This window comes from Mastomys coucha, unplaced genomic scaffold, assembly GCF_008632895.1.
Source record: "Mastomys coucha isolate ucsf_1 unplaced genomic scaffold, UCSF_Mcou_1 pScaffold22, whole genome shotgun sequence".
Taxonomy (NCBI): Eukaryota; Metazoa; Chordata; class Mammalia; order Rodentia; family Muridae; genus Mastomys; species Mastomys coucha.
In genome coordinates this window covers 258,448,791-258,465,711 of record NW_022196905.1, presented here as the reverse complement: position 1 = coordinate 258,465,711, position 16,921 = coordinate 258,448,791, and the positions used below count along the sequence as shown (strand labels likewise).

General features: G+C 51.0%; 1 protein-coding gene across 1 annotated transcript in view; it reads right to left on the bottom strand.

The window, feature by feature from the left end:
* Crispld2 (cysteine rich secretory protein LCCL domain containing 2) overlaps window positions 1–16,921 on the bottom strand; it is a 61,974-nt gene that overhangs the window by 34,497 nt on the left and 10,556 nt on the right. Inside the window, exons 2-6 of the mRNA XM_031341572.1 lie at window positions 9,709–10,024; window positions 6,078–6,196; window positions 4,307–4,439; window positions 3,849–3,964; window positions 1,304–1,404 (exon numbers count right to left, since the gene is read on the bottom strand). Coding sequence (XP_031197432.1) covers window positions 1,304–1,404; window positions 3,849–3,964; window positions 4,307–4,439; window positions 6,078–6,196; window positions 9,709–9,948 — 709 coding nt within the window. The 5' untranslated portion in view covers window positions 9,949–10,024. The remainder of the gene's footprint in view (window positions 1–1,303; window positions 1,405–3,848; window positions 3,965–4,306; window positions 4,440–6,077; window positions 6,197–9,708; window positions 10,025–16,921) is intronic.

Below are 16,921 nucleotides of genomic sequence, written 5' to 3'. Positions count from 1 at the left end.
CACACACACACACACACACACACACACACACACACACACACTCCACCACCACCACCACCACGACCCCTCATGCCCTGGGGTCCACCAGCAGCTGCAATAACAGGACAACCAGGTACTTGAGGAGTCTGGGGCTCATGGGAACACAGTGGCAGGTGCATGTCTGTCTGACATCCAGAGACTCCCTGAAGGGAGAGATAAGACTTGTCTCCAGGGAAGAGCTGTCACAGGGACTTGGCACAAGGCAGTTCATGGGATAGACCCAGAGGAGCGTCCAAATTGTTCCTGTGTCCATCCTGGACCTCTGGTGATGCCCTTCACATCAGCTAGCTGGAGTAGCAGAGGGCCTACTGTAAACTATGACTTCTGCTGTTCCCCATCCCAGGGTCCAACCCACTGATGTCCATCTCAGGGACAGTACGAGCAAGAGGGTCACTACTGTATGAGCACCGTCCCCTGCAGCACAGCCCATTCCCTACCCTGTTAGCCCAGGCCAGCTATTAGAACTGCACAGACTAGAAATCTCAGCCACAGACGTCTGCCTAGCTGGCGATCTCAACCCCTCTTCTGAGACACGACTTCAGAGTGCCAGAACTTTTGCAGAATGTAAAGAGCCGTTTTAGGCTTGAGAACCTGTGGTGTCTATGGTAGGAAGAGAAATGGATGCTTTCTAAGCAGCCCAGTGTGAGCCAACAGAGCCATGTTTGCAGGTTCCCTTGGAGACAGAAAGCAGCCTGTCCCCCAGCTTCCCCAGGCCCAGGCAGCCTTGCGAGCAGACACTCTCAAGAGGAAAAGAGAGCCATGTTCAGGACAAGGTGCCAGTGCCTGGGGCTGATTGGGAACCACTCGCTTTGAGTTTCATGTTTAATCACTTCGATCTTTTTGTGCAGGTTTTGTTCAGGAAGGTGAAACAGAGTCTTACTATGTAGCCTACGCTGATCTCAGATTCACCGCAATCCTCCTGCCTCAACCACCTGAGTGCTGGGATGACAGGTGTGAGCTACCACTTCTGACTTAAAACCATCTGTGTTAAGCAGACTGCACCTGCTAATAAGGAAGGTGGGGGAAGGGGTTCAGATCAAGGCCAGGTCCACTGTCCACTGGGACCAGGCCAAGGAGCTGCCTGTGGGGGGCATCTCAGGACAGTGGTGTCTACAGGGGGCAGGGGCTGAGTGCAGAGGGTAGAGAGGGGCAGGGATGGCTGCAGGGGTGAATCTGGATCTGACTTCACTTCCACCTCAGCCATCACAAGGTGTGGCTCAGAAGCCAGAAGCCACACCAGGGCTATGGGCCTTGTACCACCTACCTCGGTAGCACAAGTTGTTCTGGCAGCCTCCTCCATAGCTGGACGGACACGCAGAGCAGGGATGACCATGCTTGTAGGGGGCCTCGCCGATCCAGTTTCCCCTGGAGAACAGAAACACCGTGAAGAAGGTCATCCTTTAGGCCCAGGGGTCCACCAGGGGACCCCAAACAGAGTCCCTGATAGGTCTGGGTAAGGGAAAGGCAGATGCTTGACCTCCCCTTCCAGTACCAGTCACCCAGGGGGCTCTGGGCACTGTGATGAGAACCTGTCACTGTGCACTGTGTAGGGAATGGCTCCCTGGGTGACATACGTGGCCCAGACCCACCTAAGTGACCTCAGCCAGTGTCCCAAACCCTGAGCTCTGGCTCACTATTCATTTAGTGGGTGGTCACCAGGACAACCCTCAGTCAACGCTCTTGATAGTATCTATAAGGCAAAGAGGCCCACCAGGGTGGCCTGTGGTGGCTTTCTAGAGAGGCAGGCGCTCCCACTAGAGCTAACAAGATACTGCACAGACACCTCTGTGTACCCCCGTGACCTACTCCAACGGCCGAAGGGTGATGACAACCCTGAGCCAGGGAGGGAGGTGGCCCCGCATTAGGGTAGGGGTCTTGCTTCCCCCCTGCACTATCACAGAACACTCTCATCTCTATAGGCCCACCTGAACAGTTGGAACAATCTCTGGACGTGCTTGTGGATCTCAGAGTTCTAAGCCTTCAAGTATTTGGGCTGGGGATACACGGGGGGGGGGGGGCACTGAGGTGAACTTCAGTGGGACATCGGGCATATACCGAAACACCCCCAGCTGTTCACGGGAGAGTGTAGTGGTCTCTTTGCTTCACAGGGGTTTTATCCTGCTCCCCACGCCCAGTTCTCCTCAGCACCCTGGACTCTGTTTCCTTAAAGATTAGCCACACCTCCAGGCTCCAGGCCCATAAGGGCAGAGACCAGTGTTCGCTGAGTTGGCTGGCCTTTCTGGCTAGACAGCAGATGGCTAGGCTCCTAAACCTTGGACTAGCCCACGGATGGCACTGTCTGCACACATGAGGCCATAGGGACAAGAGCAAGGCACATCTTGCTCCATTCCCAGCCTCTTGTACATCAATCCCTCCCTGGTTCCATGATGGTGTCCTGAGCGTCTCAGAGCCTAGGAATGCCTCTTAAAGGGAAAGGCCGTGGGAAATGTGGAATATTATATAGCAGTCAACAAACTGACTGTGGATGGGTCTCACAGGCAGTGCCCCACCCCCGTTTGGAATGAAGGCAGCTTCTTCTGTAGCGGCATGTCAGTATGGGCCTTTAGGAAAGTAATGGTAATGCAATCCAGAGAGTGGGGCCCTGCTCCAGGAGGACCAGAACCCTCACTAGTGGAGTTCCGAAGCACATGCTCACTTCTGATTAGAGCTGCCATCATTATTTTTTTTTCCTCCCCCCCCATCATTATTTTTTTAAACATAAAGATTTAATCCAACTTGCACCTTCACTCACTTTGCACCTTCAGCTGAGCGAGGAATCATCTCAGAAGCAGAGCCTGTAGGATGTGGCTACTCAGTGGCCACCCCTAAGCCACGCTCCACGGTTTCTCCAGTCTTTTTTCCCTCCCAACCCCACAGTTCCCCACCTCCACCCTACTCCCCTGTATTACTTTATTCCTCTTGTAACTAAGCATGTCAGAGAGCCCACCACAACGCCTGTGCCCGTGCTGGGATGGCGGCCAGCATGGTTGTTCAAACCACAGGCTGCAAATGGGGAGGTAGCTCTCTGCTTTCTGCTCTGTGAAGAGAGCAGCTACACTGGGCAGACCTGGTGTGGCCTGTTTAGGAAAGGAAGGAGAACCTGAGGGACCCAGTCTGGTGGGAAGTCGTGTGGGTCCTGGGAATCTAATTCAGATCATCAGACTTGGAGGCAAGCCCCTTTACCTGCTGAGCCATCTCACTGGCCCCAAGAGTTCTGTTTCTGATTAGAGGGCTCAATCTGCGGTTCCACTTTAGAGAAAACGGCATTGATAATGCCATCTCTCTCTCTGTCTCTCTCTGTCTCCTACCCCTCTCTTCTCTTCCCACACTCTCTCTCCTCACCTCATTTTCCACTCTGCTTCTCCCTCCTGCCAGACAACTGCTACCCTTGCTTGTCCAAGCGGTTTTAGGAGATGACTCAGGAAACCAGTTGGAGCAATTGTGGTCCCCCTCATCTATGATTGATCTAGTTCTTTCTGGCCAAAGGCATTTTGTGGGGCAATGCCAGGGGAGACAACACATTCCTACAATTCTACTACGTGAAGTGGAATTGTATGTGAAGACTCAGCGCTGGAAGTCAGCAGCCACCTTGGAGCCTCGAGGACCTTAGGAAGGCCCAAGACCTGGCTGACTGACTCTCCAGGCTGCTTGTTCACCTGGAAACAGTTATTTCTAGACTCTTTGTTAGTGAGGTAACTAAGACTTCACTCCTGAGACCAGTTTCAGCTCATCCCCCTGTAGCCCTCCTCCCCCGTGGCTAACAAGCATATCCCAGCCTGGCTTGTGTGGCAGAGACAACGTAGTCTTACTTTGGAGAATAATTGCAGACAAGATACACGGCATTCTCCCAAATGTCTCCCCAGACGTTCATGCTCCGGCAGGTGTGCACGGCACAGCCAATCTTGTTGGTGGTGGCCCAGACCATCTGAAATGACAGCCCTGTGTTGTAGCTCAGGGTGCCCCAGGGTGACTCTGTAGGGCACCGGATAAGGGCAACCCACCAGGGAATGTGCATGTCTTTTAAAAAATGAGCTATATGCACACAATCGTGAAAAGCCTCAGCAACATAAAACTGTCATAGAAGTTTCCAGAACCTACTCCAAGTGTCTCCTCTGTGAACCCATTGATAGCAAACAGTGGGACCCAACTAGTGTGCTCTGAGACAAACCGAATTAAAGCAAAGGCCTCATGCACTCCCGTTTCCAAACACCCCTCCCCGCCCCCAAGTCTGGGGCACAGACTGAGTGGAGTTCAGCACCCACATTACCTGTGTGTAGTGGGTGCACATGGCTCCTGAGCACCGCTCGCGGCACCGTGGATTGCACTCGTGGGGGTACGGATAGGTGTAATCCTTCACCTCGTCATACCATGACTGCACATGGAACCCAGGAGAGCGGTACCTATGGGGACAGAAGTGGTGGGTGGCCCACAGATCAGGCCAGCATCTGCCTGAGACCACCCTATCCTGGGTGGTCTCCAAGCTTCGTGTGTGTGCAAGGGACATTTACTTCCGTCGCCTTAATTATGTATCCAGTTTCACATACAACAGGAGGAAATACAAGCAACTCAAGAAGCCAAAGTTTCAGACACTGCGGCCAAGACCACCTGGATTCAAGATGTGAATGCTCTCGGGGCGGGGGAGGGGTGGCAGGCCCATTACCTCAGCTACCCCGGAAGGTTAACCAGGGGAATGTCAAGTTCAAAGCCAGCCTGAGCTGCACTGGACAACTCAGTGAGAACTTGACTCAAGACAAAAAGTGAAAAGAGGGAGTGGGGTGAGGCTCGGCAGTGGTATTTACATGTGGGAGCCTGCACCCCCTCCCACCCCAATACACAGAGAGAGGGAGAAGAAGAGGGAACTAATCAGGGCAGAGAGAGAGAGAGAGAGAGAGAGAGAGAGAGAGAGAGAGAGAGAGACAGACAGACAGACAGACAGACAGACAGAGAGACAGAGAGACAGAGAGACAGAGAGACAGAGAGAATCAATCAGGGCCAAGTAGAAGTATTTTGCAAGGAGACAGAGGGATGAAGAGTAGACATTAAGTGGCTGAGGAATGACACACAGCTCTGACACTATGATAGGACCATGGATCTGCAGCCATTGCCCCAGGATGGCCTTGAACTCACAATTCCCCTGCCTCCCCATCCTAAGTGCCCAGGGACCCAGGTATGAGCTGCTATGCACTCACTGTTGTTTTGTTTCAATCAGGAAGAAAAATAAGAACTTGTCTGTAAACCCACGGCAAGTGTAAACAGAGTGGTTCGAAGAGAATGTCATCTCAGGCAAAGTGACCCTTCGTGACAGCATTGCGGTCAGCAGGGCAGTTTGAGGTCTTGTAACAATTACCAGCCGGGACCAGCATCAGCAGCTGTGGTCAGCAAGTCCCGGGACATGGCTTCCCACTGGTCAGCCCCTCAGAGGCACGTGCCACTGAGGAGCTAGGGCAGAAAGGGGTCTGCTGTCACTCCTAGGGATACTGTACCCACACCAGCATGCCTTAGGGGAAGATCCTACCCATTAAGGAGGGGACAATCTGAGCCTCTGACCCCATCCCTGTCCCAGCATCCCTGGAGGATAAACAGAGGGCCTCAGAATAGAACCAAGCACCAAACCAAAGCCATGGGGACAGAAGGGCTGCATGTGGGTCTGTTAAATGCACAGGCCATCATACACAGGCTCTGTAGCACACAATGTTATGCTTGCTACATAGCACTATGCTAGAAGGAAGGGGGCCCATAGAAGGAAAAGGGAAGCCAGCCAGGGGGGCAGTCCGGGCTGCAGTTGGAATTTTGTAGAAATGCATTGGGGCCTGGCCAAGCAGTAGGCTATAAACGAAGTGCTGAGCTTGTCAGAGCTACAGATTTCCCCATTAGGTGTTTTGTTTGTTTTGCTGGGAATAGAATCCAGAGCCTTGCACCTATCAGGCATGTACTCTACCACTGACACCTCGATGGCACACAGGAATGCCAAGCCTTCTGTGGCAACAGCCAGCTCACACTCACGTAGAGGGCGTTGCAGCTCGAGGTACTGTTCTTACCTGCCCCAGTGCACAGCCAGGTTCTGCCCGATGGACCTCAGAAGGCTGGCAGGCCCATGCTCCCACTGGCATTTCTGTGCCCACGCTGCTGCAGACCTCTCCAGCTCATCATCCCAAGTCTGTAGGGTAGAGAGATGGCAGCAGACCGTCAGGAGGACAAAGTAGAAACCGCAGCCCCCGGGACTGTCAGAGCACAGGCTGTGCCTCTAACCTGTGAGAAGCCCCAGCAAGTGCACAACTAGGGAGTTGTGGGAGGTGCCAAATGACAGCAGTCAGACACAGAGAGGCCAGGTGAGATCCTGGTCACTCACAGGCCATTCTTAGGGGCCAAGAGCCCACCCACAGCTCCAGTGCCATCCCTGGATGCACCCAAGTCTCTCTCTGCCTTCCTGCCTCATTCCTGGAGGGTGCCCATCTGTCTTATTTCATCTTACAGAATAGAGAGCTGAGGCTTTGAGAAGCCAGCTCAGAGGCCCACAGTCTCACACTGAGATGGTCTAGAACCAGGCTCTGGCCCTAAGCCTGTAGGAGCCTCTGGGGATACACATCTCTCCAGGACCACTATGATATGTTGCCAGAAAAACAAAACAAAACAAAACAGAAATCCAAACACCACACAGCCCCCTGGGGACCCCCAACTTGTTTCCTTTTTAGGGAACGAGATGTGGAAAGCAGTGAGGTTTCCCCATTCCACACTCTCACGCCCTTCCTTGCACATGGGCTCAATCTCCCTACCCCTGTTCCTGACCACCTCAGCTTTTAGTTGCAGCCACCTTGAGTCCCTCATGGGCTTTTTTGGGCTCTCTCCACCTCCTGCTCTACTCAAAAAAAAAATTTTTTTTTCTGTTTTGTTTTTGTTTTTCGGCATAGGGTTTCTCTGTGTAGCCCTGACTGTCCTGAAACTCTGTAGACCAGGCTGAACTCAGAAATCTGCCTGCCCCTGCCTCCCAAGTCCTGGGATTAAAGGCAGGCCCCACCCCCACCCCCCCACCCCTGGCTGCTCTACTCAATTTTGTCACAGTATCCCCTAAGCCTCTAGAAGCCTGCTCTCAGGGGGGTGCGGCCAGGGCAGGGGGCGGAGGCGGGGCGGGCGTGGGCTTCTCTGGTCGTCAGCCCCAGGAGGTATTGTCCACCTTTCCCTTCTCTTTTTGTAAAGATCCCCCACGTGCATGCCTACGGAGCATGCGCAACTCCTCCACAGAACTCCAGTTAGCTAAACCTCTCTCTTGCAGAAAGCTGAAAGGTAGGATTTTCCCTGTCCAATCACATTAGGGCAGTGGGAGGCTTATGATTGGACAGGAGAAGGAAGGCAGAGCGAGGAGTTGAAGAGACAGTGAGAGAGGTCTGAGGAGGAGCAGGAGAACCAGAATGGAGGCTGACGTGGTGTTATCAAAAGGTTAGGAGAATTGTGTTAAAGCTTTATCATTATCATTTGGCTCTGAAATTATTGTATTGGCATCTTGTAAATTGTGTTATTATTGATACATAAATCTGATTGGCTAATTAAGCATTAAGAGTCTTGATTCTACCAGGTAATTAGGTGTTGAGATGGCTAACCAGGAGTGTGTGGGGCATTGCATGAAAGTGAGAGGAACTCAGGGGGCCCTATCTGAGAGATGGCCTGGTGGGAGCCATGTGGCTGGCGGGTTGGAGGGCTGAGAGACAGAGCGAGTGAGATCACCTGGTGCAGGGGCTAGCTCTACAAACACACAGGAGGAGCCTGTGGTTCCCCCACATACTCGTCTTTATCCTGCACCACCTCTGAGTGGGGACAGGTACCCTCACTATGTATGTCAGGGCCAAGTCCCTTCCAGATTAGCCTGAGTCTAGTTTCCCATCTGCAGCCCAGAATCAATACTTCCTGTTCCCCCGGGTTCCTAGCACGATCCCTCAGGTCCTCCTCACGCTCCCATCCCCAACCTGGTTCTCCATGGTGTCTCTGGCAGGAAGATGCACCACACTGCCCACCTGCCCAAGGGTTGCTGCTGTGACATAGTCCTCCAGCAGGAGCTGCCTCAGCCTTGGCAAGGGGGTATAAGGACAGTATGAAGCTACCACTGGCCTCTCTGATCTGGAGGTCCCACTCCTGTGTGAGTGGTACCGGCCACCTGCGCAGTACCTGGGAAGCAGTGAGCATCAGTCTTTGAAGGTTTAAAATCTACTAAGGTAGAGAAGTTTGGGGCCAGGGGTAAGGAGTGACCCTGCGATGCGTGATTGGCTTCATCCTCATCCCAATCCTCATCTCAATTCTGGAAAGCCAGCCAAGGGGGATGTTTCTACCCTGGAACTCAGGGACAAATGGCCACTTCACTTGGCTACCCCAAACAGCTTGTAGCAAGAGCTCAGGAGAGCTGGCCTCTCTGACTTCTGTCATCCTTGGCAAAGGCCAGGGCAGCTAAAAGAGGAGACTGCCCAAGAACTCTGCTGTGAGTTTTTATGTTTCTAACCTCCGCCCCCCCCCCCAAAAAAAGAAGCACACACCCACTCCATGGGCTGACATTTTGAAAGGGTGCAAAGGTTTCCAGAGGGAAAAGATACAGGTTTATACTGTGCTCCCCAAAGCAGCCTTGCTTGGGGTCCACATAGCTGGCCACTCATTGAGACCATGAAGGACCCATTAGTCCAGGGTGGTCTCTGGAAGAAAGTTGTACTGGCTGGTTTTGTGTGTCAACTTGACACAAGCTGGAGTTATCACAGAGAAAGGAGCCTCCCTTGAGGAAATGCCTTCGTGAGATCCAGCTGTAAGGCATTTTCTCAATTAGTGATCAAGGTGGCGAGGGCCCATTGTGGGTGGTGCCATCTCTGGGCTAGTAGTCCTGGGTTCTGTAAGAAAGCAAGCTGAGCAAGCCAGGAGAAGCAAACCAGTAAGTAACATCCCTCCATGGCCTCTGCATCAGCTCCTGCCTCCTGACCTGCTTGAGTTCCAGTCCTGACTTCCTTTGGGGATGAAGAGCAATGTGGAAGTGTAAGCTGAATAAACCCTTTCCTCCCCAACTTGCTTCTTGGTCATGATGTCTGTGCAGGAAAAAAAAAACCCTGACTAAGACAAAAGTCAATGGCTACTTGGGGGAGGAGGTAGGCCTGTGACATGGGGGACACAGGCAGAAACAGGGCTGAACAGGGAGAGAAGTCCGGCCTTGGCTCCACTGAGGGAGAGAGAGAGAAAAGGGGGATTAGAAGAGAAAGAAGGGGTGAGATGGGGTGCCGGTGGGGGGCAGAGTGCTTGCATCTTAGTTGGAAGGGAGCCTGTAGCTGAGTGTGGAGAGTACAGCTCAGTCGGCAGAATGCTCGCCTTGCATGCGCATGACCCTGGGCTCCATCTCCAGCGCTGTATAAACTGGGCATGGTGGTGGATGTCTGTAGTCCTACCACTTGGGAGATGGAGCAGAAGACCAGAAGTTCAAAGCCATCTGTGACTACAGATCGTGTTTAAAGCCAGGCGAAGCTGTCAGAAAGGGAGCCAGGTACATTAGTAACCCCAACACTTACAAGATTGAATGCAGATGGTGCAGAAGTTGATTCAACCCCAGCTACATAGTGAGTTCAAGGATGGCCAGGACTATGTGAGACCTCTCAAAAAAATCATAAGACACTGCACCTGGGCCTGCCATCACCCTGGTGGGATGCTCACCATGTGCTCCATGTTGGAGGCAGGAGGGTACACCTGGCCTCGAAGCTTGTTGTGTAGCATGAGGATTTCCTGTCGGTCTGACATGGGGATGGCCCTGCGCACTCGTGAGTGTGACTCTGTGTGCTGGTACTTGCTCAGCAGCTTCTCCAAGCTTGTGGTGTTGGGAAGGAGAAAGGCCTGAGCTCCACAGACCAGCAGAGCCAGCCCCACCAGGACCATATTGTTCAGAAGACAGCTCATGGCTCCACGCCTGCAGCTACAACTAAGGGGACGGGGCAGCCTGGGCTCCTGAAGTAGGGCTGGGCACCGGAAGGTTCTGGAAGGAAAAGAGGAAACAGGATATAGCAGATTAGAACCAGGTCAGCCATGCCCAATGCCACCTCATCAGAACAGAGAAGGCTCTGTCCCATTAGCCAAAGTTGCCCCTAGTCTTTGCTCACACAGAAACTCAGGTATGTAACTGTCAAGTGGGCTTGGGAGTTCTGGGGGCAAAGTGGACAGAGGTGGGGAGAGGATGGAAGATGAGGCAGGGTTCTAGAGAGTCACCTGCTGTCCCAGGAGGCAGGCAGAGCCAGAACGCTCTCTATTACCCTGAAGTATGATCTTATAGCTCCCATTCTACAAATGGGACAGCTTGGGTTAAGGTAACTGCCCACAGGAGCTGGGGCTAGAGTGGTGTTCTTAGGGCTATCAGGGTGTCCATGGTCTGTTTCATGACACTCTCTGGAAGGATGTCCATTTTGACCTGAGAATACCAACACACCCAATTCAGGGACAGGGACACCCAAAAGCCAGACAATCAGGTCTGGCTCTGAGGTTCTTGCATGCTGTCCTGCCTTCTGGGAAGGATGCTCGGAGGCAGGTCAAGTGGTGACTCTTTAGATGAGGACTGATTAATGAAGCCTCTGGGTTGCTTAGCCAGGGCACGCCCCTGGAAACCCTCCAGGGTCCCAGGCAAACCTGTGTAAGACCAAAGGCACAACATAGAGAGGCGGGGCTCAGCTGCTCTCTTGGATGCCAGAATCAAACCCTGCCCTGCTCCAAGGGAGGAGGCCTCAGGGGCAGAGCCCAGGAGACCACAGAATGCCCACTGTGTGCAATGGCCCAGCCAGAAAGCACACCAAGAATGCAGAACATTCAGAGTGCCCAAGCTCTCTTGGGTCAGTCACACCACCACAAGTGCACATCCCAAGCTGCAGAGTCAGGTTAAAGTGACACGCCAAAACATGTCACTGCCTCTCCACCCAGGGATCATGGCAATGCCCTGCCTGTGTTTCCCTGTGCTTGACTAGCGTGAATGACAGGACCCAAAGCATTAACTGTCTTGTCACCTTACTATGGCCAACCAGTGTTACATCCCCTCTTCACTTCAGTCATCCATCGGACTCCTGGCAGCCTCTGTTTGGGGGCTAACACCTAGGAGATAAGACAGATGCTCTCTGTTGACTGTCTCTGAAGAAGCCGCCTGACCACGCCTACCACCTGAGTACTCCAGCTAGCCACCTGAAGATCTTCTGAACCTGGGAACTTTGGCATCTGAACTTTCTTTGTAGTGTAATCTAGAGACTTGTTTTCAGTTTCTCCTGTGACTATAAAAACCCTGGTTTATTCTCGGTAAAGTAGAGCCTTGATTGGGACGCAACTTGGCTTCGTGTTTTCTCTTTGCATTTCAAACCCTCTATTTCAGGTCCTTTATTCCCTCCTGGCTGAGTAGAACCCCGTTCGTGAAACTGCGGGCAGTTTCAAACCAGAAGAAAACCAGAAACAGATAGAATCAGAGTGTAGACAGTAGGAGAAATGGTGGATCGACTGGTGGTGGGAAATGGGGTACAGAACTATACAGGGGGTAAAAGGAGCCAGTAAACATAGCATAATGGTAAGTTTAAAAACTGGTAGATGATACTGCATGTATGTTTGAGACACAGGATGAGGGCCACACCTTAGCAGGGAGCCACCTGGCCACCTTCCATTCCCAGAGCTGGAAAAGGATAAGGATAGACAGAGACAACACACACAGATGCACACACACACACACAGAGTCATATATATATATATATATGTATATATATATATATGCATATATATATACACACAGACATATATATATACACACAGTCATATATATATATATACACACACACATACTCACAGTCATATATATATGTATATATATGTATACACAAGTACACATACACAGAGAGACAGACACATATAACATACACACAGATATACACACAGATATACACACATATACATACGTATATACACACACTCAGACATACACGCACACAGAGACAAACACATACACACACAAACATACATGTAAATACCCATACTCTTGAACACACCTATGCACAGATCCATAAACATATCCTACTATAAATAAAAAAAAACTTTAAGGTATCATGACACAGACACGAGCAGAGAGACACGTACGAGAGGACACAGGGAGATGATGCCACCTGCAAGTGAGGGGAGACCTCGGAAGAGCCAGCCCCACCCACAGCTCCATTTCTGGCTCCTGGTCTCTGGTAGTGCGGCAGCCACATGAACCGTGGGGCCAAAGCACAGCAGAACAACTCCACATCAGGCAATACAGGAGCAAGAAGAGGGGGTCTCGGATGTTCCTGGGCAGGAGCATGTTAAGGAGCAAGAGGGAAGGAGAAGAAGGACTCTAGTCCATGGGACCCGGTGCTTGCTATCAAAGCAGTAAGCTGCACACTGGGGCATGGCTTACAGGGACGTGTCCAGAATCCCAGCTGTGGGGACCATTCACCACTTACTACCCAAACAGCTGTATCAAAGTAGAGTCATGGCCAGATGTGCTTACCCTGTATTCCAAGGGTGAGGCCAGAGGATCACAAGGTCTAGGCCAGCCTGGAGTATATGGAAAGTCTGAGACCAGCCTACACAACTTGACAAGATCTCGTGTCAAAATAAAAGAAAAATGAAGGGACTGGTAAGATGGCTCAGTAGTTAAGAACACTTGCTGCTCTTGCAGAGGACCCAGGTTAGATTCCAACGTCTATATACTGACTCACACTTATATCTATAACTCCAGCTCCAGGTGATCTGATGCCCTCTTCTGACCTCCTTGCTCACCAGGCATACACATGGTAGACAGACATATACAAAGGCAAAAACGCTCACATACATAAACGAATCCGATTTTGACATTTTTAATAAGCTCCCGAAGGGCTGGCACGCATGGGACCAAGCTCGCTCCTCAGCACTGTGTATGCGTGTCTGCCTTTTCTTTAAATGGTGTGTGATATGTGCTTGCCATGGGGTGTACACGGAGGTCAGAGGACAACTTGCTGGAGTCAGTGTGGGTCCCGGGGATCAGATGTAGGTCATCTGGCTTGGTGGCAAGTCCCTTCACCCACTTACTAAGTCATCTCCCTGGCCCAAAGACTGTGTGTGAAAGAGCAGTACACTCAGTCCTGCTTGCCTAGATTTTAGCAATCACTGAGCTGATCCTGATCTTGGGGGCTTTTAGAGGGAGTCCTACCCTTTTCTAGTCTCCAGGTGAGAACCTGGCTGCCATGGCTCTCCATTACTCAGAAGTACGATCCTATGGCTCCCATTCTATAAATGGGACAGCTGGAGTTAAGGTAGCTGCCCAACATTAGAGAGCCAGAGACAGAAGCTGGGGCTAGAGGGATGTTCACCCTGTTTTACAACTCTCTCCAGAAGGTTTCCATTTTGACTCCTTTCTACTCACTCGACTCAGGGACAGCCAAGAAACCAGGTCTGGCTCTGAGGTCTTGGCATCCTATCCTGCCTCTTGGGAAGGATACTGGGAAGCTGGTCAAGCAGTGACTCGGCAGATGAAGACCCCCTAATGTGTCAGCCTCTGGGATACTTAACCAGGACACACCCCCTGGGCAGCCGCATGCACAGTACCCTCTGGGCTGTGTCCTTGACACTCTGTGTGGGCTGCTCCCTCCAGCTGCAGCCCGTCCTCATTTTCCTGCGACTTTCAGCTGCTCACAGTGGGGGCCTGGGTCTCCGCTCCCCCAATCTCTGGAATAAGGCTCGCACTCCTGGGCTCTTCTCTTCCACCTGATTCTCCTTGGCCTTGCCAAATTCCACACCCTTTTTCCTTTCTGTGTTATGGTATACATGTGCAAATATGCATGTCGTCATGTGTTTGCCTGTATGCCCACAGGTGTGCACATGTATGTGGAGGCCAGATGTCGTTCTCAGTCGCTCTGCACCTTATGTACTGAAGGAGAGTCGCTCACCGTTTCGTCTGGCCTAGGTAGCTAGCTTCCTCCAGGGGTACCACCTCTGTCTCCTGTGTGCTGGAATTACAGATGGCCACCACACCCACCCAGGTTTTATAGGGGTTCTAATAATCTCAACCCTGGCCCTGACACTTGTGCAGGAATCTGTTTATACCCTGAGCCATCCCTCTGACCCTCAACATAATTTCTATCGGAGCCTCCTCCTACCAACCTTCTGACACGCCATCGCTCACCAACTTGGACTATCCCCATGGGGGCTGCAGGGCCACACAGCTGAGAGGGACTCTGCCAAGTTTCCCTTCTTTTCTGCTACAGTGACAGAACAGAATCCACGTGTCAGGAGCCATCTAGCAAGAGCTAGTAGGTGGCTTTCCTGGAGGTGACCCACGTTTTTGCATGGCCTAAGGTAGGTGAGCTCTGAGAGGCAAGGCCCCAAGAGACTTCACCCCAGGATTGCTTCTTGCTACTGATAGGACTTTCCTGTCACTAATACCAAGCCTAAGGATTCCTGGGCATCAGCCCACCCCGTCGAGCAGACCTCCGCAGATCAACATAAAGATGAACTTTCATGGATTAATGCTGTTTGGATGAATTCATGATTTTATAGAATTCCTGATTTGATTCAAACAATCTTAGGAAGAAGAATTTTAAGAAATGGTTTTAGTTGTTTTGCAAGAAAGATATAATAAAGTTAGAATCAAGAATAGAATGTGCCCACTCCTCATAATGGTAGGTAAATTCATAAGTAAATAGTAAGTAAATAATAAGAAATACATTCTGAGTTTGAGGCCAGCCTGGTCTACAGAGTGAGTCCAGGACAGCCAGAGCTATACAGAGAAACCCTGTCTTGAAAAACCAAAAATAAAAAATAAAATAAATAAATAATAATAATAAGAAGAAGAAGAAGAAGAAGAAGAAGAAGAAGAAGAACAAGAACAAGAACAAGAACAAGAACAAGAAAAAGAAGAAATACAATGAGCTTTCATAATTACACTAAAAAGAGCAATAGACAAATTTGTGTTTAAGGAAAAACATTCGGGTCCAAGGATGAAGCCACAGGTGTGCACTAAGATAAGGTCCATAGAAATAGTTGTTTTAGCCGGGTGGTGGTGGGGCACGCCTTTGATCCCAGCACTTGGGAGGCAGAGGCAGGCAAATTTCTGAGTTCAAGGCCAGCCTGGTCTACAGAGTGAGTTCCAGGACAGCCAGGGCTATACAGAGAAACCCTGTCTCGAAAAAAAAACAAAAACAAAAACAAAAAAGAAACAGTTGCTTTGAACTTACAATGAGCTTATAGGATGAAACACTGCTTTGAACTTCTGCAACTCCCCTTTTGTAACATTTTATCTCTGAGGTAATTTTCCAAAGAATTTTTGTTTAAAAAAGGTATAAAAAGGCCAGAAAAAAAATAATGTTGTTGGTTTGGGGATTCTCCCTCATCTATCCATCCACCTATCCACCCACCCATCCATCCATCCATCCATCCATCCACAAAATGCATGTCTGTTTGTCTATGTGTAGGTGAGAAGACTAGCCAAAATGATGATGATGATGATGATGATGATGATGATGATGATGATGATGGTGGTGGTGGTGATGGTGATGATGATGATGATGGTGATGGTGATGATGATGGTAATGATGATGTGTGTAAGTATACTGAATGTACATGTACCTGTGTGAATGAATTTTGGTTTTTCCTTTTCTTTTCTCTCTGGTTCAGAAAGAGTTAATGAGCCTGGCCAGCAAGGGGCTCCAGCCAGAGAAGGGAGAGCAAGCAATAAATCCTTTACCTAATCCCCTGCTGCTATACAGCAAGAGTTAACTATCAGAAACCAGAGGCATTTAGCCTTAGAATAACAAAGAGTGTACAAAAGGTAAATATTACCATGCTGACTCCCAGTCCTGGAAACCCTCTGGATGCCAAGAAGGTCATCAGGACCCAGGAGACCCCAGCTAGCTCAAGCATGCAGCTCCCAGGAGGGGAGCCAAGAGGGGTACAGGAAGCTTGGACGATGCTCTCGAACCCCGGGGGTCAATGATGAGACTCAGATTTTGACATCATCCCGGCTGGACTGCCTACATGGCTAGGACTGGCATGCACTGGGACATGACTATGGACAGAAGATTCTGTAGCCCCATTTCACAGCACACAAAACTGAGTCCTGCACACATGAACAGGCTTGGGAGTCTGGGCAGCCAATTGGAGGGTGAGCTTTTTGAAAGCTTGAGGACTCAACGCAGTCTCCATTGCTTTAGCCTTCCAGTGACCCCCCCTTCCAAGTGCCGGATTACGGTACTCGATGCCATTTAGTCGTTGAGACGCAGAGTTATTGAAAAGCTAGCAAAGTTCCTGGTCCAGATATAAGGGGCCAACAGGGAAGATTGTTGCATCATGTAGCCAAGCTGCTCTGTGTTTGGGGAAGCCTGCCAAAAAGATGTCAGGGCTAAGACACCAGCTGCTGGCCCGGCCTCTGCACATGCTGTTCCTGCAGCCCAGCCCCTGACCCCAGAGTGCCCGCTGCTAAGCCTGCTAGTGAACCTCTGCTCACCGTGCACCCCCCTTCCTGGAAAGCCTTGTGGGAATTAATCACTCCGCAGACCTGTCAGCCCACTCACCTCCCGAGTCCCAGAGTCTGTCTGACACATCTCTGTTCGATAAATATTTATGGAATGAGCGAGGAGGGGCATGTCTCCTCCATTCTGGATCAGAAAAGCCATATAAGGGCTGTGGTCCATGGGGGCCTCTCTGATGGCTGCATCCTGGGCTTTCAGGGGAACAGAACCTGGGTCTGACCCTTGACACTGCCTCTCGACAGCTGTGTGGCCTCAGACAAAAGCATTCAGCTTCTCTGCATTTGGGGGGTGGTGCTCTAAGCCCCACGGTTCTGAGGGATGGAGAAAATGAATTGGTCCCAGTGGAAACCACATTGCTATATGGTTTCAAAGGCTGGAACTGGGGG